At 42.2% G+C, this 27604-nt stretch overlaps 1 protein-coding gene and 1 long non-coding RNA gene across 3 annotated transcripts; one reads left to right on the plus strand and one right to left on the minus strand.

Annotated features, from left to right (window-relative positions):
• Nucleotides 1–1194: 1194 nt before the first annotated feature.
• col26a1 (collagen, type XXVI, alpha 1) lies at nucleotides 1195–26906 on the minus strand. 2 transcript variants are annotated; one of them, XM_076873241.1, is made up of 14 exons: nucleotides 26402–26906; nucleotides 26132–26254; nucleotides 25433–25530; nucleotides 10593–10654; nucleotides 10383–10488; nucleotides 9713–9820; nucleotides 9436–9573; nucleotides 6752–6826; nucleotides 4325–4377; nucleotides 4170–4232; nucleotides 3698–3733; nucleotides 3571–3615; nucleotides 3400–3484; nucleotides 1195–2517 (listed from the first exon to the last, which is right to left on the minus strand). In XM_076873241.1, the coding sequence occupies exons 1-14, from the start codon at nucleotides 26575–26577 to the stop codon at nucleotides 2390–2392; spliced, it is 1296 nt and encodes a 431-aa protein (XP_076729356.1). In that variant the 5' UTR covers nucleotides 26578–26906; the 3' UTR covers nucleotides 1195–2389. The 2 variants fall into 2 exon arrangements, with proteins under 2 accessions (XP_076729356.1, XP_004543693.3); XM_004543636.3 differs by having other exon boundaries at nucleotides 25433–25536.
• LOC143412472 (uncharacterized) lies at nucleotides 5262–10376 on the plus strand. The gene is made up of 3 exons (XR_013092965.1): nucleotides 5262–5417; nucleotides 6603–6896; nucleotides 9719–10376. It is a non-coding gene; the product is annotated as an uncharacterized LOC143412472 (long non-coding RNA).
• Nucleotides 26907–27604: the final 698 nt, after the last annotated feature.

Below are 27604 nucleotides of genomic sequence, written 5' to 3' on the forward strand. Positions count from 1 at the left end.
TTGTACGTGTTTTGTCTCTAGGGGCCACCGCATATATTTATATATAAACATATATAAATAAAACCACTTGTTTTTACGTTAGTAATTCCTTTTGTGCATAATTTTATATTATTGTTAATAATAAATTAATTAAAGCAACAAAACAACCTGAAGAGCCGGTTCGGAGCCGAAAGAGCCGGCTCTTTTTAGTGAGCCGAACCGAAAGAGCCGGATCTCTAAAAAGAGCCGGAAATCCCATCACTATAATAAATTAATGTCATGGTTGCTTGTGCGTAAAACCTCAACATCATCGCTGTTTGTTTGTTTTCTGAGAAGAAGACCTCAGTGAGTCTGGTGCACCTGCAGCAGGACTTGTGTGACATCAAGAGTCAGTGAGCTACGGAAGCGTAGAGCTGCCACCCAGGCAAAAGAAAAATACAAGTGTATCACGTTATAACGTGAAAGGTTTATTGTTCTAACAAGATACTTTTCCTGTTTGTACAATATACTATCATGTTTGTACAATATACTTTTCACGTTTGAACAACATAATATCACGTTATTACAATATACATAATTATCACGTTCGTACAATATAGGATCACGTTCGTACAATATAAATATTATATTGTACGAACGTGATAATTATGTATATTGTAATAATGTGATATTATGTTGTTCAAACGTGAAAAGTATATTGTACAAACATGATAGTATATTGTACAAACAGGAAAAGTATCTTGTTAGAACAATAAACCTTTCACGTTATAACGTGATACACTTGTATTTTTCTTTTGCCTGGGTGGCAGCTCTACGCTTCCGTAGTGAGCAACACAAAGGTCGTGGTATGATTAACGTATATGGTCACCTCAGGTACACAGGTGTGGCTGTGAGCACAGCCTGCTACGGTAAGAAACACTTTGCTTACCCATAAAAACTAAGTAAATCCATCTATCAGCACCTGAAATATCATTAGCATGTTATATCTGTACAACACAAAACAAATTAGGTTACATCTGTACAAAAAAAGAAGTGTGAAAATGTCATTTTGTGGTTATAAAAGCCATTATGAGGAAGGTATATTTGTTATTACATTTCACCGTGTCAGGGATATAGGAAGATCGGAGGGTAATTAGAGTCTTTTGTTGTGTTACACATTTTTCACAGCCTGTTAACAAGTGAAACTGTAGACCACAAAAAGTGTAAATCCACTGGTGTTAATACTGGATTTTATTAAGATGTCAGCAGATCACAGAGCTGTAGTTTTTCATTTAGTTCTTCACTAGATGGAAAATTATTGTGGCTGTCAGAAATTCGTAAAATCTCAAACTGAGGCAAACCAAACAGATGATAGATTGTGAGAGCAGCACCGTAATCCCCAGCTGTGCTATTTTTTTCTTAACCTTAGGAAAGCTGTTTAATATTTACCTACAGAAATGAGAGTGGTATTGATCATAGCTCTAGTTCTTGGCACAAAAACGCACCGGCATATTTCCAAACATGCCTTTCACATAAGGAGCTTGTAAGCTAGAAAACAAATACCAGACAAGGCCGGAGCTTTATTCAGAAACCAACAGCTGGGTCTCCCGGAGACTTGTTATACAATAATCATATCAGTTTAGAAAGAAATCTCAGAGGCAGTTTATGAAGAAGTCAATGTAACCCTGACAAGTAGAGTCCCCTGACAGCATTTGCATGAAGGAGCACTGGGGCCAGGCGGCGGTTGTTGTTTCCAGGCTAAAATTCACCGGTTCCAGCATCCCCTTCCTTTAGCTTTCCAGATGTGACCCCTCCAGATGTTACTCATTTCACCTAGCCTTATTTTAAGCAGATATTCTTGGCAGCTTGTCATGTCTTACCTCAGTATTAACAAGGCAGAGCAGCAGAGAGACAGAGAGAAAGGAGGGTAAGAAATATGTTGGACAGGCACAGAAGATGAACCTCGAGGTTATTCCAAGAACATGTTTGACACTTAATAGTATATTTTCAGTCCAGCTCTGAGCTGCTTTGCAACCTCAGCCAAGGGAATTGATGCCTTTACTAGGCAGTCTTTTATCTGAGGAAAGAAAGATGCCAAAAGGCTCATAACATTTTATGAGATGATATTTCATTGTATAACAACATGTAAGTGCTTCTGCCGAGGTTATGCAGACTATGATCACGCAGCAACAGGGTGAAAAAGGCTGGGGGGAGCCTTTTATATGGAAGAAATGCTCAACATCTCATGTCTGTATAGAACTTAATTTTTACAACAGTACTTTTTGTGTGTGTCAAAGAAGGCAAAATTATAACAAAAATACATTAACAAAGAAAAGGTATGAGGAATCTGATAAATCAGATATCCAGTTATGCAAAAGTTTGCAACATCCTCCACAACTACTAACAAAAGCATCCAAATTAGACGATCCTCTTAAAGGGCAACTCGTCTTTGTCTCTCGCGCAGTGCTGGAGTTTGAACAGGCTGAAGGCGTTTGGTTTTGAGGGCAGTGAAAGACAGCGGGTCTGAAACGCTGCCAAATCCAGATCCCTCAGAGGTTTCTGTGTAAAACAATAAAGATTAAAAAACAGCTATCAGCGAGAAAATGCTCATCTATAAACACTGCTTAACAGGAATCATTTGATATTTTAGGATCCCTCATCTAAACTGCTCTCTGCAGCAATTAGAAGAGAAGACTGACACCGTTCTCATGTAGGCTGTGATACAAATTGGACACCAGAATGGAGAAAATGGAGGTTTTATTACACTAACTAACATAAAAATATAAGTGAATTGGAAAACAATAAGCATACATTAGAGTGTGATGAGTTCTAAGAAAGGTGGGGGAGTGCGTGACCAGCCACAGAGGAAAACTAAAGCACTTTTTAAAGCTAATTATTTAGCAACCAGGGATTGCAAATGGCTTACACTATCTGGACCTGGAGGACAATCCAGGTTGCTTGAAAACTGGTTAGTATCAAGAGAAAGTCCAGTGCATACCTCTTAATGTTTGTACCTAAAATTGTGTAAGTGAATGTGTAATTTTTCAGGATGTTTTGACCTCTCTCCCTGTTGTTTACCCGTACTTCCTCTTTGCCTTCATCCTAACTGGTCATGTTTCCCCCTGAGGCTGGTTCTGGGGTTCCTTCCTTTTAAAAGAGTTTTTCCTTCCCACTATCGCCAATTGCTTGCTTATAGGGGATCATCTGATTGGTGGGGATTTCCTCTCTAACACTCTAGGGTCTCGGTTCCAGTCTTTTCTCTATATTCAGCTAGTTGTGAGTGCAGGTGAGTGCAGCTTTAAACTTAAGGGGCAGACCTGGGAGCGGTATCAGTCTTTTCATCTTACTCCCCGCCTGAAAATGAATAAGTGTTTTTTCCAAAAAATGTCAACTTGTTCCTTTAATGTAATAATTCTCCCGTCTGGCAGTTTTTCTCCTCACCATGAATGCCAATCATGTGCTCCAGGATCAGGACCCTCTCAGCCAGGATCTTCAGGGCCTCCCTGAGCTGCTGCACGGCTTCGCCCTGAACAGCACCGGCATGTTTATTTAGGATAGTTTTTCAAATGAGGTCAGGAGGAGGAAAAAAAAAAACACCCTCTCGCCTCTTACCTCGTTCAAGCCTTCTCCTGGCTCTCCTTTTGGCCCGGGTGCTCCCTGTGAGCAGAGAGTGAAATAATGTTGTTATCGATGTGTGAGTGTGTGTGTATTTTATGCAGCAGAATAATTTTCTACTTACAGGTAGGCCCTGCTCGCCTGTGGCACCCGGGGGTCCCTGGCAAAGGAAATGAAGAGAGAGAGAGAAAAAAAAACACGTAAGATTCCTGCATTTTTATCCCCTCACTAATCTGCCTCTTCACCCGATATCCAGTCTTAAATCAAGCTAGTAAAGGAAGGGGATCAGGTTTAAAGGCAGAGGCCCAGTAGAGAGCTGACTGCAGAGGGGACCTGACATGGCTGCCCTGATTAGTGAGGCCTGGCCTTGGATGAGAGAGAGAGCGAGAGAGAGAGAGAGAAGAGGATTAGTCACGGCTTGGAGTGAGTCTTTGAAGAAAAGCTCGTTCACCTTTAATGTGTTTAAGATTGCATGACAGCGAAGGCCACTTACAAAACGTAGAACAAAAAGCATTTTGATAGCTCATCAGCAACAAATATGCTCAGCCAGCCCGATAATCCAATAATGAGGATGATTTTTTTTAAAGCAGCCTCACCCGCTCCCCTGGATCTCCTTTAGGGCCGGGACTGCCGGGCTTGCCTGGGAGGCCCTCCTTGCCCTCGTGTCAGACAAAGAGAAGGACACAGATTAGCGATGCCAGTCATACATAACTGTTTACTTTGTGCAGCAGTCTCAGTGATAGACACTCACATTTTGTCCCGGCAGACCTGGTATCCCTGCACGTCCTCTCTCTCCTGGTGCACCTGCAGAGTTGTTCACAAATGCATTCACGTTGAGCTAAACTGATGAATGGCAAATATTTAATCTGGGCTCAGAGTGTAAAAACTTAACGCAGTCAATATTAGGATTATATTGTCCTGTGAGAGGGATTCACCAGAGTTTAAATAGATGCATAATTAACCATCTTTTCTTTTTCTCCTTTTTACCCCCGAGTACAAGTCGCACTTAGACATTTTGTATCAGTGTTTTAAAACTGCAGTATGTCTTGCTTATACTCCAGAGCTATTACGGGATTGTTTTCATTATGAAGTGTTACAACAATTACTTTTTGTCTCTGCAGCTGAAGAAGTATTTAGAAGTATTTACCTCTACAATGTAAAAATGCTCAGTTTGAATCATTCTATAACCTAACATTACAAATACAGTGTTGTCAAAAAGTATTTGCACGCTTCCTGATTTTTTTTAGGGCTTTTTTTTGTGATGCAGGTTTAATATTGGCCAGTGATACTCTGAATAAATAAAACATGATGGTTTTTAAATTATGATTTCATTTATTAAAGTGGGAAAAAATATCCGAACACACCTGGCCCTATGGGAAAAAGTTACTACCCTGCCTTGTTAAATCATAAATTGACTGTGATTAACCACATTTTTGGAAAGCTGAGATCAACTTTACTAGCCACACCCAGAAGTGATTGCTCCCAGACCTGTTAAATTAAGAAATCACTTAAACAGAACCTGTCTGACAAAGTGAAGAAGGATAAAAAACCTCAGACACTAGCACGTTATGCCACGCCCATTAAACCTGAAGAACTGCTGAGTCATTGACGTCTATCAGTCTGGAAAGAGTCCCGAAGCCACGTCTAAGGTTTTGGGAATCCAGTCAACCACAATGAGAACCATTCACATTCATCCACAAATGGAGAAAATAGTGGTGAAGCTTCCAAGGAGTGGTCGACCTACCAAAATTACTCCAACAGCCCATCGGCGACTCATCCAAGAGGTCACAAAAGACCCCAGAGCAAGATCTAAACATCTGCAGGCATCACTTGCATCAGTTCAGGTCAGAGTTCATATGATAAGAAAGTGATTGGACAAAAATGGCATTTATGGGAGAGTTCCAAGTTACAATACTTAAAAAAAATCACCATCTCAAATTTGCCAAAAAACATCTTGATCATCCCTGAGAAAATATTGTGTGTACTGATGAGACAAAAGCTAGCTTTTTGTTTTTTTCTGGCATAAAACTAACACAGCATTTCATAAAAAGAACATCATATCAGCAGTCAAACATGCTGGTGGTAGTTTGATGGATAATTAATGGAAGCATGAATTCTGCTCTCTACCAAAAAATCCTGAAGGAGAATTTTCAGTAATCAGTTCATGCCCTGAAGCTCAAGCACATTCGGGTTATGCAGCAGCACAGAGATTCAAAACACACAATTAAGTCCACCTCTGGATGGCTCCAAGTGGCCTATTCAAAGTCCAAATGACCCTAAGCAGGCTGCTAATGCTTGGAAACCCTCCATTGTGGCTGAATTAAAACCAAAAGTTGTCTATAACGATGTGAAAGACTCTTTTCCAGTTATCACAAACACTTGATTACAGTTCTTGCTGCTAAGTGTGACAAAGCCAGTTATTAGGTTTAGTTGGCAATTTTTTCACATAGGGAAAACTGAATGAAAAGAATGAAATCCTCATAGAAAAACTGCATTTTATATTTACTTGTTTAATATTAGAAAGTACACTCAAAATATGTATAGATATGTATTATTGTCTCATGCACTGATAATTCATAACAAGTTTAACGGTTTAAATGGTGACATTTGAAAGATCCCTGATTTGATACCAGGAGGAGACACAAATCCTTTGTGGGTTGAGTCACAAAAAGAGCTTCCGGTGTAAAAATCTGCAGAATCAAACATGTGGAGCTGCCCGCTTTGTGAATCAAGGAACGGCCAAAAGAAGCTTTACAAGTACATGTAAATCTTACTTCAGTAAAACACAGGAGTAAATGGACTCAGTCAGTTTCCACCACTGATTCTATCCACGCTCGGATCCAGTGATGGGATCCAGTCAAAGGTTAATGTAAGAAAACATTTCATATTTTAGGTGCAACACCATCAAAAACAAAAAAAGAAAGATTTGCTTTAGTTGTACTAATCTGTGCTGAGCTTTTTCTGAGAATGTGCTGAGAATGTAAACAATGAAGGTTTGGATAACATTCAGTTTTTTTGGTCTTCATTAGGCCAGACAGGAAATTGAGGGAAATGACATTCAGAAAACAGCCCGGGGCGGACTCAAACCCATGACGCTACCCAGGCCTGCTATAGTTGTGCCTGGGTGATATGTGTTTGCACTGAAGGACTGAGGGCAAAAAACAGCTTTTATTCATACCTGAGGGGCCGACTGGACCGGGAGGACCAGCTATGACCTGAGGTTCCTGGAGAACGGCATGGATGGGGTTCTCTTCTGCAAGGGAAAACAAAACAGATTAGAAAACGTGAACATCTGATCTACTGAGCATCCGAAACAACAAGAGGTGAGTTCACCGCAGCTTATCATTTGGAGTGTTTTTTTTGTTTTTATAATAAATCATCTACTAATATGCAGCCATGCAAATATTTACACCGTCAGCAAAGTAGAAATGTTAATAAAGTCCTTTAAATTTTCCTCTAGATTGTGGCCCATTTCCCGTTTACTTAAAATTTAACTGTTTTTGTATAAATACCGTCATTAATCAACGCTGTGAATAATCTACTGAAGTGACTCACCGGCTGCAACACACTGACCAGTCAGTTACTCTGAAAAATTGCCAAAGTTTCCATGACTGCAGTGCTGGTGCTTGCCAGAAGTTTTGTGGTTATTAGAGCTACAAAGACAGCAATGTTGGTGTGAAGTAGGCTTCATTCAGTGGCAACTATAAAGCGTGTCCCTGCAATTTGGACACTGGAGCAAATTTATTATAAAAACAGATACACCCTCACAGTTACAAGTTTATTACACTTTTATTTAGACATAAAAAGTGTAAATGCAAAGGCCAAGTCAACTATTCTTAACCTGACAGGCCATGCTTTTCAGTTACTGAAGACAAACCTGAAGGCAGATAGTCCAACAAACAAGCAGCAACTTAAGGTGTTTGCACTAAAGTCCTGCAGTGCAAACAGCATTTGGTGACGTCCATGGGTTCCAGACTTGAGGTACTCATTGACTGCGAAGGATTTCTATTTTTCAAATAATCTTTATAAATTACAATTATTTTAGTTCAATCACATCTCGACTCTTTGATTTAAAATCTACTGTGATGCTATAAGGAGGGAAAAACTACAAAAATTGAGTCACTGTCCATATACTTACAAAAGTACCTGCAGATTTAGAAAGAGCCTAAAGATACCAGATCTGCCTCCAGGTTTTATTTGCTGTGTTCTGAGCATTTCAAATACGTCTTAAAAAATATATTTGTATTTACAGTATATCGTCCAGTTGTTGAATACATGTACCGCTACCCTGCTGGAGAATCAAAAAGCCTATATGTCGTGTGATAGGATGTTTAATTCAAACCTACACAAGAGTTAAAACATCAGGGGGTCTCCAGCCAGACGGTAGAGTTTCCCCAGCAGTCAGCAGCTGGAATACATCCTGTGAGCCATTGATGGACATGAACAGCTGGTTGATCTCAAAGAGGTCCCATTTAACGGAGTAATAAATGCCTGGACATGATCTGTCTTCATAGAAAGCAAGCACGAGGTGGAAGTCATGTCTTGTTCTCGACATGTTGGATATTTTAAAGTACACTTGTAAGTATAAATTTTGTTTGAAACCACGCCACACTTCCTCACCACTTCAACATATGTTCAGCATCAGTCTTCCCCCGTGTTGAGACAGCACTGTTACATTATGGCTGCAGTCCACTGTAAGGCTCTAGATGGAGCAGATTTCCCTCTGGAACTAATTTTCTAATGCTACAGTCTCCTTGAGCCTGGCTGCCTCCCTAAGAAACTCCACATGAGTGGCAGACTATCTCCTCCCTTGTTCAAAGCCAGCCCAGCTTTTGGCTCGGGGCCGTGGCCAGTTCCCCCAAAACACAGACTGTTGTGCTGACAGCTAACAAATTAGGTCTGATTTACAGCCAGTTGGCCCCCCTCAGCTTACATGGTCCCACAGACCCAAATCTACATAGTTCCAGACCCGCAGACACAGTCCCGGGCTCAGAAAGGCAGACAAAGCCAAAAGCCTAATCAGAGCCAGCAGTCCTCGTGAGGTAATGATTATACCATGGATTCCTACTGCCTCCCTGTGGTCAAAGTGAAGTGTTCAACAGCAGAGAAGTAATGTTTTCATATATGTATTGCGCTTCTATTGCCTATTTGTTAAAAGATATGATCACTTAAATGTTGCAAATGATAAAAAAAAGCAATGCTTTCATGTTAACATCCAATACCAAAGCTTCACCCTTGCATGTGTCGATCTGTGCAGCAAATGTACAAATGCATGACTTTGTACTAAACTGGAAACAAAGAATGAAAAATGAGTCGGTGTATTTTATAATCAAGAGTCTTTTTAAAACTCCCAAGCCTAATCTTGTGATTTAGATGAACGCTTTCCAACTGTGTTAAACGAGGTTGCAGTAAACAGTGGCTCTGCAGCAGCAAACACACACGGAAACAATTAAAATAAATCTATGCCAGCCCTGCTGGGGAAGAGAAACAATACTCTCTCCGTTGCAAGTTTGGGTCTTTTTCTAAAAACGGCCTCTGTGCTTCCACCTGTTTCCCCTTTAAACTATTTTCCACGTAGAGAAACCGGTGTGACCAGGGTTCATGTTCTGCCTGACAAGAACATGAGATATGTGAGCATGAAGCACATGACCCGGTGCAGGATGAACTGCAGAAATGGACTTGAGGTAATGGCACCAATTCAGACCGTCCAAAAACTTAATGCTCGAATGGTTTTACAATAGTTCTCGGGTCATAATTCATCCATATGGGTAAGCTCTACTATCATGCTCTCATTTGAGCCCATCTGGGAGAATTTAGCTCTAAGTTACTGTGAAATAGCACATTTGACTTGGAATCGCCTACCTTGATGGTCCACGTGAAAAACGTCGCCCCGGTTTCTGACAGGAAACGGACTCGGTTCTGAAGGACCCGGAGGACCTGGTGGGCCAGGGGGGCCGGGTCGACCGATCTCTCCAGGAAAACCTCTTTCTCCCTTTGGTCCTGAGCATCAAGGAAAAATAAGCGAGCTCAGCTTTAAACAAGAACGAGTTAAATTTTTAATAAAACAGCTCAATAGCAATAATTTCCCAAACCATGTTTAAATGATCAGACTGACTGCTAAATGTTTTTGCTTTTTTACCAACAGGTCCAGAACTGCCTGGAGACCCTGGTAGACCTGGAAGTCCTGTAGAACCTGGAGGCCCTGGAGGTCCCATTGGCCCTGGAGGCCCTCTGTTTCCTGATGCTCCTAAATAGAGAGAGAGAAAGAGACGGTTATGAGTGAAAAGCAGAATTAAGTGATCATCTAACTCCACAAAGAACAATGGACAAAAAAAACCCTTATCAAAAACCTTGAGCACCATAATTCGTTCCATCTTCCATCTAATTCCTTTTCTGTCTGCAGCCAGATGGTTGCTGGCCAGAAAGTATAAATTTTATCACACCACGCTGCGTGTTTACTCCTCTCCATGGTATACACGCCAGATCAGATCACACCAGAACACATGCACAACACATGATAGAGAGAAAAAATAAAAAAATAAAAAAAACACTGATTGCTCCGAGACAAATTTTCCACTTTTTGATTATTTTCATAATTGATTAATTGGTTTTACATTCACTTGATTCCCTGACTAATGTTTGGGAGGTAAAAATACCAGAAGAATGACTAACAGTATTTCCTATAAAGCCCAGAGTAGTATCTTCACACTGATTGGTTCATCAATTCAACGATCCAAAAACCAAGAGGTTTAGGAAGACAGTTTTCCCTTGAAATATGACAAAAATAGTGCACTTGAATGTGTTTTCACCTGGTGGTTGAGTGGGGCGGGATGTGTCCACCTCATTGTCCGTTGAGCCCCCCGGTAAACTACTGGCTGTGGGCAGAGCTGAGCATCCCTCTTCTAAGAGTGTGATCTGGAAACAGAGAGGCAGATGTTTGACACATCTGTTAAGCATCCACTGCAAACACTTACAGCGTTTTGCTGTCAGGATGGATGGATCTGACGGATTTTCTTTACCTTTTTTTCTATCGCATTTATTCTGCTGTTCATTTGATTGAAGCTGGTGCAGTTCATGCACTCTGTAAGAAAGAAAGACATATTTCCACATTACAGCAGACACACACGCTGCTTCTTCGCCATCTGTCTTTCCTTATACTCTCCTCTCCGCCTTGTCTGTTTCATTCCTGTTTCTTTTTTTCATCCTGGCACCATCAGTAGCATCTCACACAGAGCAGGTCAGGCCAAGATACACAAGAACAATGCTCATCAAACCAGACCCGAGAATTTATTATGAATTCCTCCTTAAATCATGTCACTTGCTCAGGGAATAAATATTGTCAGGACTTCTCATGAAATTCTCGCTTGCATCGCAGCTCTGCGTGCTTCTGTCTGTCTGCCCACACTCACATCTTCCTCCAGATACCCAAACCATTTAAAGCAGATTCACCCTGCCACTGAGCTCCAGTGTTTTTCAGAGGCTGAGGCAGTGTCACCCACTCGGTTTATTTTAGAGTACACATTTCTTCTGCTCTAAACACTCACGACACTGCATGTGTATTAACTCGCAGTGAGCTTGTTTGGCCACTTGGAGGCGCTGGAGAGAAACGACAATTCATCATGTGGACAAAGTGTTTAGCTTTTAAATGTGGTGAAAATGTTCTACCACAGAAACAGAGAAACATCCTTCATTTGTCGTATTTGTGTCGGCTTGTTGAATTGAAGTTTACTGTTCACTCTCTGTTTAGCTCTGATTTTGGTCTCCACCACCTCTTAACAGAAAGCTCCAGCTCTTTAGCTGCTGAACGGTCCACGGTGTTCAGCATCTATGGTCTCTAACTGACTCTGTCTGCTGTTTGGTGCTGAAGAATAAAGACTCCGGACTCATTGTAGAAGTGGAGCAGGGCAAAAATCATCACTTTTTTCATATGTTTTCTGTAAATCTGTTGCAGCATTTTCTTAAAAATTGAGTTAGATTGTATTTTATACTCAAATCTTGCGCTGGGGTTATTTTTGAAACAGGTGGAGTAATGAAACAGACTTAAAACCTGGTGTATCATACCACTCGTCCTGTGACAGGTGGCCACCCTCACGACCCTGGTGCTGAATTGGATACGAAGACAACTGGATGGATGGATGGATGGATGGATGGATGGACAGTATCTTAACATTTATTCTAAAATAAATCAATGAAGTCTGGAATTTATAAATTTGGAGTGAAATCTCCAAGCTAGATATTAACCAGTTGAAAGCCTACTAGGAGTAACCTGTGAAGCTGTTTTCTGAGCATGTGCATCAGAACTTAGCGAGGGTGGTCACTGCCTATGCAGGTACCCTTTGAAAAACCCAGAAACTAAACACCTTTATTATTTATATTAACATGTCAGTCTTTATGGGGGAAAGAGTCACGGCTGTGTTTGTGGTTTAGGTTTCCTCTCACTGGGCTGTTGATGACTTATCCCAAAACAATGATTTAGTAACAAAGTGTGGCTCCACAGTCTAGTGGTTTACACATTCACGTAACATTTGTAACATTCCCAGTTTAAGACCAGTTGGAGACACAAATCTCTGAGAGGTTTGTTTCATAGAAATCTGCCAGATCAGTAACGTAGATTAATAACTTAAGCACAGATTAACTACTACTTCCTGATTCAGTATAGTGACTTTTAACTGGTAATGTATTGCAGATTATTTTCTTTTGTAACTTTGGTTTTTATACCGATATGTAACGAATTATAGTTGAACTGGCGACCTTATGATAAAAAGACCTTCTTACTACCTGAGCCACCAGCACAAATACCCATTTGAGTTCATGGTTTACAATATAAGACGTCCCCCGTGATGGTTACAGATTTGGCGGATAGTAATTGAAAGATTTTTGAGAGGGTTTTGCGTAATGTCTTAAATTGGACAGAAATTATTAAAATGCCAAAGCTGTGGTTTGAGGCTCAAAAAGCCTGTTGGATCTCTAGTAGGCAGAGGTACAAAACGATACCCTGGAACTAAGTGTCCAAGCAGGAACAACAAAAAGACATTTTTATGTGCCATTGAATGACAAGATAATAATACTTGTCAATAAAAGTCAGTTTGGTAAGTTTTTCTGGCATCTTAGGTTATTTTCTTTTTGCCGTCTTAACCTGCAAAATATCTATGCGTATTTGCTTTACTGGTTTTGGCTTTGGTTACCTTCAGTCTATTTTGGTCCTCTTTCTCACACACAGGTTGCACCATTTTAGCCACCACTAAACCACAGATAGGCTTACTTATACATTTTCTGGATGTGCAGCAATTTTGGATACACTACGTTAGCTTTGATGCAAAAAAACCCAGAACAACATAGTTTCAAAGAAAAGCCCTGCATTTGTTTTAAATCCAAGCCTTCCTTGAGCCCACGGCTTATAGGAAGTGTGGAATGTCAGCTGTCAGTCCTGCAGATGGAACCCACCCACATTGTGGTCATAGCAGGGATACCTATAACGAGGAGCAACTGGTGCTCATAAAATAGCCAATGCAACAACAAAAATGACCCAAACGAGCTCTGGTCTGCCCGCAGCACGCGGAGTGCTAATGGCAGCCGCTGAGGTTTGCGCTTTACTAAAATAGGACACGGCGAGCGCCTAAAGATCATCTGTGAGTCCACAGTTGCGTACGCCCAGTCCTGCGCCGTGTCAAACAGTGTGGGTGAGGTTTCTTAATGCTTCATTTCAACATCTTGAGTTTTACCCTGGAGTGTAGCCACAGACGGAAACAACAATCAACAGTTAAACCCAAAACGCATTCCTCAAAATGTATCAACCAAAATACTGAAAGCTGCTCAACCGCTGACCCCACATGAGCTGTTTGTTGTGACTCAAAGCACTGAGGTTTCTTCAGAGACTCTAAGGACATGAAAGAAGAACACAACAGTGAGACTGTGGGCAATCATGGGCTCCACAATATAAGGACTGATGAGATGATATGCCTTCATCTCCCCCCATAGTTACTCATCATCAGCCCAGAGGAAGTCTCCACCCTCTGACACTCTTCCTCTATTAGACAGTACATCAGTCTGTGATGCATTCCAGGAGCTAATCAGTGATGATGTGTCAACATTTAGTTTTCAGCCAAACTAGAGCTCATCTGTCTGGAAATGGGTCAGAGCGTTCACATTTTAGTCTCTCAAAAGCTATACCATGGATTGGCACAGAAACATGCACAAAAAAATTGAGGTTTCCTTTAGTGCCACAGCAAAGCCGACAGTTTCATGTCACCTAGAAGCAGAAAGAAGGATTTCTGAATGAACCTATTGTGCACAAAGGGTCAGTAAACACCTGCTGCCGATCCTCTGTTCAAAGGGATAGTTAACACTTCAAACAGAAGCGCTAGTAAATCCAACAAACAACCACAAAGACATGCAAGATAATGGAAAAGAGACTCAGAATGTCTAGAAAGAGCAGCAGGTGACACAAAGTGAGTTAGAAACTTACAAAAAGAGCTATAATTAATGCAAATTGAGTGCAATAGACAGGTGTAACAACCACAAATGAGAGGCAAGCAAAATGAACACCAAGAGATATAAAACCTCTGTAAAGCATAGAAGTCGTTTGATATACAAAGAGGGTTACAGAGTTATTTTTGTGCACATTTTCATTTATATGTGATATTTACATGTCTACATATCTGAATGTTTACGCAGGCACTTTCAAAGCAGTAATAACTGCGTGTCAAATCTGCCAAGTTGGTTTTCCTGAATTTACCTGAGATTTCCTGGCTTCTGATTGGTTAGTGAGGACACATGGGGCTGAAGTGTGCTGAGAGTAAAGTTATCTGTCTCCATCTTGCTGTTTATAATCGTTTAGAGACATTTAGAACCACGTGACGAACCCTCGTGTTACACTGTTGTAGGTAAAATGGTTGTAAGGGCCCAGATTTGAAATAATAAACAAAAATTGGCGATGACTATTCAGAGAGGCCACGTGAATAAAATAATAAAAACAAGAGTGCTGAAAAAGATGAAAACTTAAGCATTTGTGTGCATACAAAACTGAGTAAAATAAACTGAAATTAAACAGTCTTTGGTATTAGTCTTAGTCTGATTGGCAAAATCTGTCATCCCAGCGTGCATCAGGAGGCTTTGAAGCATGTGTTCAATGAGACCAGGAGGTCTGCATGACACGAAAAGCTTAACATGCACCCACACAGGTCGCCTTGAAGCTGACATTTGGTCACTAAGCACATTCCAGGCTCCAGTTGCCTAGGTAACCCTTACTACCCTGTCACATATATATGGTAAAATGGTCTGGTACTCGTATAATGCTTTCCTACTTTATTTAAGCACTCGGTGCATGTTTTTACTACAACCCCCGTCCATTCACACTACTTTATTCTATGTCTAAAGGCTTTTAACCAAACATTCACACACCTACATCCCAAACATATGACATGTAGACTACAGAAGCTAGCTAGGTATTGAACTATGAAGAGCTAAAGCGCTCAACCTACTGAGCCACAGCTGCCTGATTGCTAACATCCTGCGCTCTCATGGACACTTTAGTCACCAGCAAGTTGAAATTACTGGTATTCAGCAGCTTCAAGCAACTACAGGTGAAGTGAGCTAGACCTGAGCTGGACTTTTCTCACCTTCCAGGTGAGAAAACGACTACCAATGAGAGTGCAGGATATCATTGATTGACACATGACCTGTTGTAAATATGTGTTGCCTAGGCAACTGGACCTTGGAATGTGGAAAGCGACCAGGAGTCCGTTTCATAACGATGCACGTCAGCAAATCGCTTACAGCTACCAGGTCACATGTCAGTCACTGATGTCCTGCACTCTCATAGGTCGTTCCATCAGTCGTTCACCTTGAAGCTGAGAAATCTTGGGATTTATTTACCCTCTTGTAACCTGTGGTGTTCTCATCCATAGTTGCTTGAGGTTGCAGACTTTTTATGGTCACAGTCCAATAGAGCAACTTTGGGATGCGGTGGAACCAGAGAATGTCATCATGGATTTGCAGGCAACAAATATACAGCATCTGTGATGCGATCATGTCAGTGTGGACGAAAATCTCTCAGGACTGTTTCCAGCACCTTGGTAGAATCTATGGCACGAAGACTTGATCAACTTCTGAAGGTAAAAGAGGGCCCATCATGGGGCTAGCATGGTGTCTAATAAAGTGGCCAGTGAGGGTAGATTTGCTCAACATTATATCAGGCCTCTGTGAACTAATTGCATGACACTTGTGTCCTGTCAGCTGCTGCAGGAATGAGTGTCTCTGCCTCGCCCAGTATGGCCTTAAAAGCTCCATTCTTCACTGCTAATGAGCTAACATGTCCAGTCTTTATCTCGCCTCCATCTAGGACCAGAAATAAACCAGCCACATCTCATTATGTTATAAACACTCACCACAGGAAACACCAGAACTAAGTCAATTTACCATAAATGTAAACCAGAAGAAGAAATTTTTTTTTCTTGCTGTTCCCGAAAGGTGGTGGGCGGGATTTCTGTTTCTAGAGTTGGAATTTAATTACGTTGGTTTCAGAAAACCAAACTTCCGCTGTGATCGAGCTGATGTTTAGAGCGGGGACCGCAGCTATAGAGTCTGTTTGGATCCATAATTACACTATGGCAACACAAGCCAAGGTTATTTTTCTTGGACCGCGCTCGCTCGTGGGAAAGATTCGGGATCATGTTGTCTTTTGTGAGGAGAAAAAACAAACTGAGAAAACAGGGAACTTTCCTGCACCAAAGACAAGAGGGAGTTTGAGTCTAAGCAGTTTTTCCATGGATTCAGATGCTACATCCTATCAGATATTATTGGGAATTCACAATGGAATTAAAAGAGCACATTTTTTAGCAACATACATTACCTAATTACCTTAAAGTCACACAAAAATACACCATGAAAGTGAATTGCATAAACATAAATAACATGTTGTGGAAGCAAACCTGTCGTTGGTCTTATGCGATAAGATCAGCTGTTAAGTCTGGCACTGAGAAGTGAGAGACGAGGAGGCTGACTTCGCAGCATCAAACCTTCCCGCCCCAGGACGAGATCTGAGTGTAAATAGGTTCATATACTCTCGGGAGATAAAGAATGAAAACAAGAAACCTACAACTGGTTTAATGAATCATCCCCATTGTTTGATCTGCGGTGCAAGACAGCGCAGGATATTTTGGCAATCATGGAAGTCAAACTGCGGACATAGCATGTGTTGAGACAGCTACATTTCCTACATTAGACATGGATATAGATCAAAGACAAATCTCCTTCTTGCAGGTTCTCTTTTTTCTTTTGGACAAACACCTACAGAGACAACCTCAACCACAAAACAAACCATGACGCACACAGCTGGGGACGGTCATTTTCACCGCCACTAAATGTTAGTTCTGTCTGCATGTGTGGGGAGTGCAGAGTGGGGATACGCCGAAACATCTTCCTGGAGCATCTTAAGACTCTCATCACCAAGAAAAACAGACAACTGTGCACGCAGGCTGTGTGTTTGTGTATGTGTGCGTTTGTGCAGACCACAGACAGCCTCTGGCTGCGTCCCAGAGGCCTGTTGTGTGTCGGACCCAGCCAGCAAGTGGTCAGCAATTGCTGGCATGAAGAACAGCTGGCACAGAACACACACACCCACACACACACAGACACACACTCGCCCAGCCGCAAGCTCTCACTCACTAAATCACACACCCACTTTGACGGCGGTGGCTGGTGGACGGTGAATGGGGCTGTTTTTGGAAAATCTAGATGCCTCGCAGTCCACAGTGGGACCATTTAGCATTTTTCGTTGTGATGCCAGCTGACAGGCCACACACCATTTCTATAAACCATAAAAACTATGAGAGTACAGATACTTGGCGTCTGGTCCACGGTGCCGTTATTGCACGTAGAAGGAGATGTTGTGATGGCGAAATAATGGACCTTAAAACCACAATGATGAGCTGGTATTTATCTGACATTCTCCCTCTCGAAATGCTACTACTCAGCAGGCATACGCATCAAAATGAATCTCTTCAAATCTGAGAAAACAACCCATTTTTTTCAGTGATTTCCCTCGCGCTGTCAGGACGCATCCGCCGCCATCCCATCATCGTGCCGCATCGCCCGGCTCGTCAGCCAACGCAGCACACACTGCTGCGCCGCCGCTGGGATGTTGGAGACGGATGAGCCTGCTGGTGCACAGAGACAAAGCCATCGTCGTCCTATGAGATGACGCTGCTCAGAGAAATGATCGCAGAGTGATCGGTTGAAACGAGACGGACATTTCTGAGGTTCAAATGTTGCTTCTTTAAGAGCTAATGAACAGGAGGAAAGGGTGGAAACAGAGAAAGAGGTGACAGGTTATAGCAGAAGCACTGTAAGATGGATGGAACTATAAAATAAAGACAAAAACAATTAATCTACTTATTTACAACCTGGACAGGTTGTTAGTCCATCGCAGTAAAGACGGACGTGCTTGACAGAAACGATGTCCATTGTTGGACGGACTCTTCATGAAATCTGGTGCAAATGTTCACGGTCACAGCAGAAGGATGTATTCTAATGACTTTCTCGGGGAGTTCATTCCTGTTTGGTCTGAAACGTCTCTCTGTGATATTTCACAGAGACATTTATGTCCCTCTAAGGATCAACTGTAACACCTTTGTAAAGACTTTTCATTTACTGCCATCATTATGTTCAATAATTGGGTTAATAAAACAAAAGCCTACAAAAAAAATGGCAGCTTATCAGCCTCAGCTGCACTTTCTGTCTGCCTTGTGAATGCTTACATCCTCACACAGTCCAGTCGAATGGTGAGTGCGGTAAACAAACAGAGAGCTGGCTGTGCTCGTTGGGTGGTCGGATGCCTTCAGAAACTACCTCCCCATCACCTTTCTGGGTGGAGTGGACTTCTTTTCTTCTCAAAAGGAGAAAGTTAAAGTCTGAACTTCTATTTGTTTACACACACCGCCTCAGGAAAGCCACCAGCATCTTAAGGACCCTGCACACTCATGCCAGAGTCTATTTGAACTGCTCCCATCTGGTAAAGCTACAGAGCCTTTCATGCACGGACCTCGAGGCTCAGAGGCAGTTTTACTACAAGAGCTACAAACGCACTTAATCAGTCCATCAAGAGGCCCCCATAGACCTGTTTTAACTATAATTATAACTACCTCATTGCAAGCTTTGCTCTGCAACCGTTACCCGAGCCATTTTATGAATCATTTGCACCATGTATTTATGTTTTCATGGTTTTATGTTGCATATTTTAGAGTTTTTGCTGTAATGTTTTTTTATTATCTTTACAGAGAGACTGTGTGTTGGAGTAGCTGCAGACTGAATCGCTTTGTACTCGTGCACCATTCAGTTCAACTGATCTCAGTCTTTTCATTCATTTACATTCATCAGTGGGTCTGAGCTGAACTGTTTCTATTACTGCTCAGGTGAAACCACAGAGACGGTGTAACAGAAGAGTATCATCTGCGCGCTAACTCTCCACCACATTGGGCAGTTGGCACTGATTTGCAAGTGGTTTTGGGTGTGTGTGTCTATATGTTTGTGTTTGTGTGTTTCACAATTGCTGTGAGCCAATGGCTGTGTTTGGGCTGGGTTAATTGAAGGCAGGTGTGTTTGACTGTGCTTCCACTGCACACTGCAACACTTGAGTCAGACTTTGCTGTGTCTCAGTGGAGGTCAGAGCCTGATAAGGCAAAGCTGGCTTGCTCAGGCTGGAGTGATTCTCGGTCTGCGCCATACAGAGTTTCTGGGTTTAAGAGGAGAACCTCTGACACCTGTGGAAGTGGTCGGCCTTTAGAGAGGGCAGACGACCTGTAGCAGTGCTGGCGTTGGCCTCTGTCCCTTTTGCAAGTTGGACACTGGACTGATTTTCCCTCTTTAACTTTTTTAAGTCATGTCCCTTTCCCCTTCAATTCTCCCTTGATGACACACCTAGAATCTGTGTGTTACAACATCTTTTAAAGTCGAGGGTAGACCTCACTTGTTAAGCAGTATTGGATCCCCTCGCTCTCTTTCTCTTTTTACCAGAAGCTCTTAATTTCTGATGAGCAGCATGTCATACAAGCCCCTTCGTTCTGAGCGTAACCTGATCCAGTGAGCAAATGTGTTTGCTTCCAACAAAACCGTAAAACAAATCTGCAGTTTACACCAAATCTCAGATATGGAAACCATGACTGTGGAAACGTTTCAAGGAGCCTTTTTAGGACCTTGGGAACTTTACCTGCACAGCTCTCAATAAACAGATGTGTGGAGCTGCAGACAGATAGAGGGACATATGTTAAGATATCACTGAAAGGCAGGAAGAGCCGCTGATAAGAAGAGGACATGAATGAAAAACTGCAGAAGGAGCATGAACAGAGCATCATCCATCAGGCAGATCAGACCAGGAGCAGGAACAGCGACGCTATCCCATAGCTCCCTGCAAGTCGAAGGGCACCCTCTGACCTATATTTCAGTGCAACCTGAAATGTAACAGAGACATCAGTCAAGTCCTCACTCTGCAGAGGCTGCAGTCTAGGGCAGCACATGTGGGACACGGTTCTGTTTTATCGCTTTACTCCAAGGAGAGGAAAGCAGGAGATCTAAAGGACATAGGAAGTCAGATAAGTGGAAAGCGGTAAGGAATAAGAAGATAAAGAGCCCAGCGGTGGCAAGAAAAAGAGAGGGCAAAGGAGCAAAGGCCTGCACGGCGATGACAGCGGATGATAAAATGGAAAAAATCTGACGCTATTTCTGAATGATATTTAATATTGCTGGTGTTCAAGATAATCCCTCCAAAAAAGCATTTTAACACACTTCCTCCTCATCTAGCTGCAGAGGGGAAACAGTGACTTTAGCAACTTTATGGCTGCAGCGTTAACAAGTTAACACATTTGACATCCGGAGCTGTCAGACACCTTTTCACCACGTTAATGAAATTCATCGTTAACTTTGCTTCAAAAAAAGTGAACACCCCCCCCTTTTTTCCCCCCTTTTCCTGAGCTTTTTCACAGGATCAAAGGTCACCGCTCTCATCAGCACAGGGCCTGTCTCTAATTCCTTTAGGATTATGTTCCCCATACATAGAGGAAACCCCAAATCCTTGCAGTAAATATGATCATGTGTGCAGATAGGTGCCGGGGTGCCGCTGTGACAGAGTGGAGGGGAGGGGGCAAGGAAATTACGAACACATTTCTCCTAAATGTGTTCCATGCCGTCATGCGTTAGCATAACTCTGCTGAAAAGCAGCGTTTAAATCTTGAGATGCACGGTACACAGCCAGCACAAACCAGGCTGTCAAAAATATTGACGGGTCAGGGTGTCAGCGCGGCGAGAAAACGCCCATTTTCCATTAGCAAACGCACAAAAATCCAGACTCTGACACCAGCTTGGCCCTAGAGTTTGGCTGCAAGCTTCAGGATTGTTTTCAGTCTTAAAAGGTTGTCACAGAGAGATATATACAAAAACAAAGTGTTTAGAGGTAAAATGATGTTAAAGATCTTGGTGATATAATCAAGCTTAGGGTCCAAAATACAAAAACGCTCAGTTTAGTTTCACACGAGAGAAAGAAAATCAGCAAATTTCCAATCAAGGGGTGAAAGTCTGTGGTGCTCTGCATTTATTTTGCTTAAAATGTTGATTTAATAAGCAGTAAATTGTCAAACTGCTTATTATTCTGTCTATCAACTGAGCATGTAACTCCAAAGCTTCTATTTGTTCTGTTGTCGGCGAATGAATGATATCGCCTTAAATAGAATGTGATCAAGCATAAAACAGCTCCACTCACAGCAGCTCCAAGTCATCTTCATTAATGACTCTGAGATTATTTGATAAAGAGTGATGATTAAAGACAGTAAGGTATTAATTTAATGCGGAAAATGATTCAGGATATCGAAAAAGGAAACAACTAGAGAAACAAGCATCTTTACATCTTCGTCTGCCTTAATTTGACTCTCGCCTTCTCTAGGTCCTCTGTCTGTACATCTCTGAGGGCCTCGGGTGCCTCTGAAGTCGAGCCAGAACTCCATCAAACCAAAACCAGAGTTGATGTCATCTTCATTGGTTAAAGCTGTCCTCTTTCCTCTCAATAAAACAGCTGGCTCTGTGCCCCAACGGCAGTTTTCTGATACACGGGGCTTCATGTTCAGTGTCGCCCAAGTGACTTACAGACTCAAAGATGAGTGCTCGGACTCCTATCATCAGCCAAAATGGTCTGCAGTTAAACGAGCATGGTGATATTTTGGAAAATGTGCTTTTTTTGCTTCCTTGCCAACAGTAACATGAGACCACTGATACCATATCTTACATCTGTGACACGAAGATGGTTAACCTAGGGTAACATAAAGCCTGGAAGCAGTGTAAATAGCTAACCTATCTAGTGAATCTGCATACCTGATCCTCTAATTCTTGTTACATCTTGCTTATATGAGCCCCAAAACAACATCAACAAAATGCAAAAACAAAACGCGTCATAACTTATGCAACATAACTACTTCTCACGTCAGGAGTTCTCGAACATGACGCGCGACTTGCTGTCAGACATTCAGCAACTCAAAACTGTTGTGTAAATTACATTACAAGAACAGCAACTGGAAAGCAGAGATGGCATTCCTACACTTACTCCAGCATCTTATTTATGTCTTATTTGCTGGCTGGAGAACAAGTTGTGACATTTGACACACTGATTGGAGAGACAGTAAATTTCGTCTGTGTCTCAAACACTCGAGCGCAACCAAAGAGGTCAACAGCAGTATGCAAGTGTCTCAAGTTACCCTCATTTCTTTATAGTTTTCTTACAAAGAGCTAGACTTTCTTGTCATCTTTTAAAGCGGTCTTGAGCATTAGTTCTCCAGACTGTAGACATTGATTACTTTTTCCTCATTTTCAGTCCTTGTACTTCACCAAGAACCAATTTTAAATCTTTAGGCTCTTTGTTACTGGCAGCAAAAACATCATTTGTTCCCATTTCTTTAGTTGAATCCACGAAAAATGCCAAAGATAACACAGTTTGACAGAAACAAAATAGTATTTTTTCACCAATACGGTGATTTTAAAAGAACTATTGATTGAAAACTTGGCATGTCTCAGCATGGTGTGCAGCGTGTCCTTAAAGAAACAGTGGGAAGGAGGAGGATAAAAAGAAGGATGAAAGAAGAAGCGTCAGGTCTGAAAAACTAAAAATATGTACAGCAGATGAACACTATCTGAAAGTTATGTTCTTGAGAAATAGGAAAACAAAATCCGGTGAAGATCTGACACAAGACTTGAGAGATGACCCATCTGCTGTTCAGTGAAGCCTCATCAGGAATGACTGCAGTAGAATAGTGGCTGTCAAGAATCCATTCATATTAAAGGAAACAGAGGGAAGAGGCTGAGGGATGAAACACTACGCAAGAAATGGACTGAAAATCAGTAGCAACAGGTAACTTTCGCTTGAAGTTGTTAGGATGTACGGAGGTGGGCAGGAGTGACATACAGCGGTGAATGTCTACAGACATCTGTAAAGTATGGTGGACGCTCTGTCATCAGCCAGTGATGTCAGTTAATCAGAATGGATCCAGATCAGATTTTGGTCCACCATGAAACACCATCTGGAAAGCTTCTAATTGGCTATGGTTTCATTTTTCTGCTGCGTGACAATGATCCCAAACACATTGCCGGTGGAGTAAAATCATCCCTGGATAGAAAAACAAGCAAACAAGCACCATCAGTCACAGATTGGTCTCCTCAGTACCCACACCTCAGCATTATTGAAGGAGTGCAGAACAGAACAACAGGCAGTCACCATCTAACAGAGAGCTCTGAACGTCCTCTAAGAAGCCTGGAGAACTATTCCCGAAGACTGCTTGCAGAAATGATAAGAAAGCTTATCTAAACGAGTTCAGTCTGTGTTGAAAAACAAAGGTGGTCGTACCAAATTCATGACGCCAAGAGCCATAAAAAAGCTAGATTGATTAATTAGCTTTCCAAAACTATTTGTTTGTTACAGATAATAGCAGCTATTTCATGTACGTCCCAGAAATGCTGCAAGAAAAAGCATAAATGTGATTTTCCTGTCACTGCTAACAGCCGTGCTTCCTGACCTTTCCACTGCTCCTCGCAGCTATGCTTTCTGAGGTAAGGCGGGTGTAAAACTATATGAGGAGAAGTCTTTGTTTCAGAGGTGTAGCCTGATCCTAACATGGTCACGTATGTTACAAGGACCTTAAGGAGGAGTGTCATGCTCCTTAATCTCAGTGGGGCCACTTTCTCGCAGAGTGGCCTCTCTGGTCCGCTGCTGTCTGGGCAGCTGGATTATGGGAAAGATACTCTTCTCTTCTCTTCTCTTCTCTTCTCTTCTCTTCTCTTCTCTTCTCTTCTCTTCTCTTCTCTTCTCTTCTCTTCTCTTCTCTTCTCTTCTCTTCTCTTCTCTTCTCTCCTTCTCTTCTCTTTCAGCACCCTGACTCCCACACACCGACCCCCGCCAGCTCTCCCTCCACTCCTCAGTGTGAAACAGACTGTCAGTGACATCAGCCCCTGCCTTTCAGGTCTCCTCGCCGAGTCCAACCTGGCCCTCTGTCTCACCATATGGAGGTGATTTTCTCGCTGCTCCGTAGCCATTAGAAAGTGCAAATACATTTCAGCAAACGTTAAATAAACAGTCCGATTACTTCTTCACACTCCTGCAACCATTTTGGTCTCAAGTGAACCAGAATCTCTGGCATCGCAGACTCGGTGGATACAGCTAATCTTAAAGCCTTTTTCCAGAGGATTTCTAATCATTTCTGTGTTTATTCCACTTGTACGAAAATGTGTTTTTGTGGAAATCTTGCCCATCCAAGGGCAACAATGAATAATCCTGCAAAATGGAACAAGGTGGGGGTAATTATGACCAATAAGCGACATGCTCTTTGAGGTAATTGTTAATCTTGGACTAATTTTGACAGGCTGTGCCAGCTCCCCATAATATTTACCAAGCTGGTGGATGTACTTAATAATTTCATTCAAAATCTGTTCAAATGAGTGTGCATTTTAAAACAGTTGTGTCTCAGCCAGTGCAGCTTCAGACTTTCTTTGAAACACTTCATGTCAAATGCACCAGACCTCCTTTCATTCACTGTTTCTTTAGGCTGACTGCAGTGACTTGCCTCTGGTTGAAGATTTTGGTCTTTACTGGGCCTGGAGTCTGCGGTCTGTGGCATTCTGGAGCAGCGCTGCCCATAATCGAGACACCCACTTTACAAGCTGCCCTGCTGGACCTTCCTCTGACCTTTTTTCATTCATTCTTCTGACTTTATTAGCTCTGAGGATATTCAGGGAGACAGCTGCCTCTGCTGCTGACTACAGTTAAAAGAGTAACATCAGTGTGTGTGTGTGTGTGTGTGTGTGTGTGTGTGTGTGTGTGTGTGTGTGTGTGTGTGTGTGTGTGTGTGTGTTTGGTAGTGAGACAGAAAAGACACACAAGGAGAGAGAATGTGATTCTAATCCTCCTTCCAGGCACTGAAGCGTCTTGAATGCATGGCTGTAAAAATGTTTTTAAAAACGGAAAAAAGTACAAAACCAGAGTGTACAGGATCTCTTTCAACCGTTGATTTCCTGCTGTCCCAGTTCCCCAAAGCAACCCAACACAGGCTTTCAGTCTTAATTCAAAGCAACTCTACAATTGTATCAAGACTGCCGCACAATATGGCACACGGGATTAGCGACCTACCCGACTACACCAGCAAACATATAAAAGAGAAACTGATGTGGGTAAAGCTGCATGGTTCTGCTAAAAAGATGCAGATGGGTCCAGGCATAACACATGGCCTTTGTTTCAGTCCCTGGGAAAATTAGTCTCAGATAAAATCCTACAGCTCCTCGAGTCCAAGTCTAAGCAAGGCTGCATCATGCAAAAGAAAGAAAGGAAGAAACTCACCTTCACGACACTCTTCTCCCACAAATCCTGGACAGCATCTCCACTCCAGTGCAGTGACTTGCTTGTAGGTAGTCCTGAATGACGGTCTGATCACAGTCCTGTAGCTGGAACAGACACTCTCTGACTTTATGGACACGTGATGCACAAACACACATACAACATGAAGTATTTTGCTTTCTGGTATAACCCCAACCCCAATGGAGGTGGTGGTGGTGGTGGTGGTGGTGGGGGGGGGGGGGGGGGGGGGGGGGGGAATTATAAAGAACCAAAGAGCCTTGCAAGCTTTGAATTAGGAATACAATTACGCATAATTCCCTTTGCAACCTCGTACCTCTCAGAGAGGTTCAGTGCCTTTTTCAGTGGAAACTCTTCATTTCACTGTGCGGGTGGTGCTTCAGTCATACATACATAATATGTGTGCAGAACTTTAACTTTCAGACAATTATTTCTGCTGTTTTGCATTAACAGTATCACTTTATTTGAAGATCCTCTTCTGGCAGACATTCTCAGCCAGATTAGGGATGAAAGTGTTTCACCAAAGATGCTCCATGCCTAAATTTGCCTGAAGCCACTTATTCACTAAATCTGCCCCAGCCACCAGGCAGCACCTCCCACGTTCATGATTTATTGTAAAAAGCAAAGTTGCATCTGCATCACAGACCAGTGAAGAATCTGACTTGACTGGAGTCAAAAGTATACCTGATGACTTTGGAGCAGGGTCCGGGCCACCGGCAGTTCTGAAACACTCTCTGCACTGTGGTTTCAGTCCCATTGTGCACCTGACAAGACACTGTTTTGAAAACAGTGTACTGACACCAGTTCCTAAAAGACGGAATAAAAGAGATGTTATCGTGATTAATACCGAGAGAGAGAAATAGAGCGAGAGAGAGCAATGATCTAGCACTAGATCCGTTTTGTTTTCACAATAAATTTCGTTAAATCGTTACAACCCCTCCAGTGTGTGCGCACCTGAGTTGGGTTCGGGATCCAGTACCCGGCGGTCCCGTGACGCCACTCTGTTCCGATTTGATGCGCTGCCGCTGCAAAGTGATGCCCGGGAAGTGATAAACAAAGCCCGTTCCCAGCGATGGACAGACTAAACTTATCCACATGCAGAACACGCAGAGAAAAGAAAGAGGCATCATTGTTTGATTTATCCCGGAAAGAGATATCCGCGGTTTTCAAGTAAATCCCGAAGTTATAAATCCCCTTTGGTCGAAGTTCTACTGAAGCGGAATGGAGGAGGAAGAAGAAAAAGAAAAGCTATGGAAATCCCACTGAAACCATTAACGAGTTGGTCATCCCTTCTCCACGACGAGAAAACAACCGGCCTCCCACTCAAGAGCCCGAAATGAATGGCACACAACCTCTTCCTTTAGAATAATTTGCGTATCTGACGTTTGACATGGTGCCGAGGACCGAGGAGTCAAATATCCAGTGTGCGTAAAAAGCGCGCCGAGTGTGAGGGCTGGAGACGGAGTGCGTAAAAGCGCATCTGGTCTCGATTGAAAACCACGAGCTCTGTCTTCATATAAGATAATGTGAACGATATGGCCACAAGTGATTAGCCAGCGCTAACGCATTTCTTATGGGCTTGTGTTATGTCTTTAGTTACCCTTATTGACGCTACAGTGTGGTAGACTACACCACAAGGTCTAAATTCTTAAAGCCTGCATGAGTTGGGGTAACAGATACGATCAATATGCCTGTTCTCATCACTCTATCAAACAAGGCTGCTTTTCTTTTGGAGACTAAACTCTGTTAGAATCCACAGTTCCAGTACTTTATCACGTAATGAGAAGATTGTGAATGAGGCCCCAAACTGGGGTTTTCTTTATCTGATTACATGTTGTATTGACATTTAGCTTCTACAAAGAGAATAAAGTCAGTTTCTCGTTTAAAGGGAATAAAAATTTAAAAGAGAACATTTTGCACACGTTTGCCATGGTAGATGCATATTTTAAGGCTGTATTCACAACAATGGCATCTGGATCTGAACAAATGTTTGACCTCGCTACATCACTACCCTTGAAAACAGAAACACCGGAAAGCAAATTATACATCCACAGAATTCAAAATATAAACATAACACAAATGAAGTAATTGTCATATCATGACCAAATTAGGGATTTGAATATTAACAGAGCCACGAGTCTTTTGACTGCACAGAAA

The sequence above is a fragment of the Maylandia zebra genome, linkage group LG14 (genome assembly GCF_041146795.1).
Source record: "Maylandia zebra isolate NMK-2024a linkage group LG14, Mzebra_GT3a, whole genome shotgun sequence".
Classification (NCBI taxonomy): domain Eukaryota; kingdom Metazoa; phylum Chordata; class Actinopteri; order Cichliformes; family Cichlidae; genus Maylandia; species Maylandia zebra.

Bases quoted from the DNA above. Each gene is read 5' to 3' on its own strand.
- col26a1 (XM_004543636.3), bottom strand. From the start codon at position 26,577: ATGATGCCTCTTTCTTTTCTCTGCGTGTTCTGCATGTGGATAAGTTTA. The intron at 10,489-10,592 runs GTAAAGAAAATC...CTCTGTTTCCAG, and splicing joins TAAATGCGATAGAAAAAAAG to ATCACACTCTTAGAAGAGGG. The intron at 3,734-4,169 runs GTGAGGCTGCTT...TTCCTTTGCCAG, and splicing joins AAGGAGATCCAGGGGAGCGG to GGACCCCCGGGTGCCACAGG.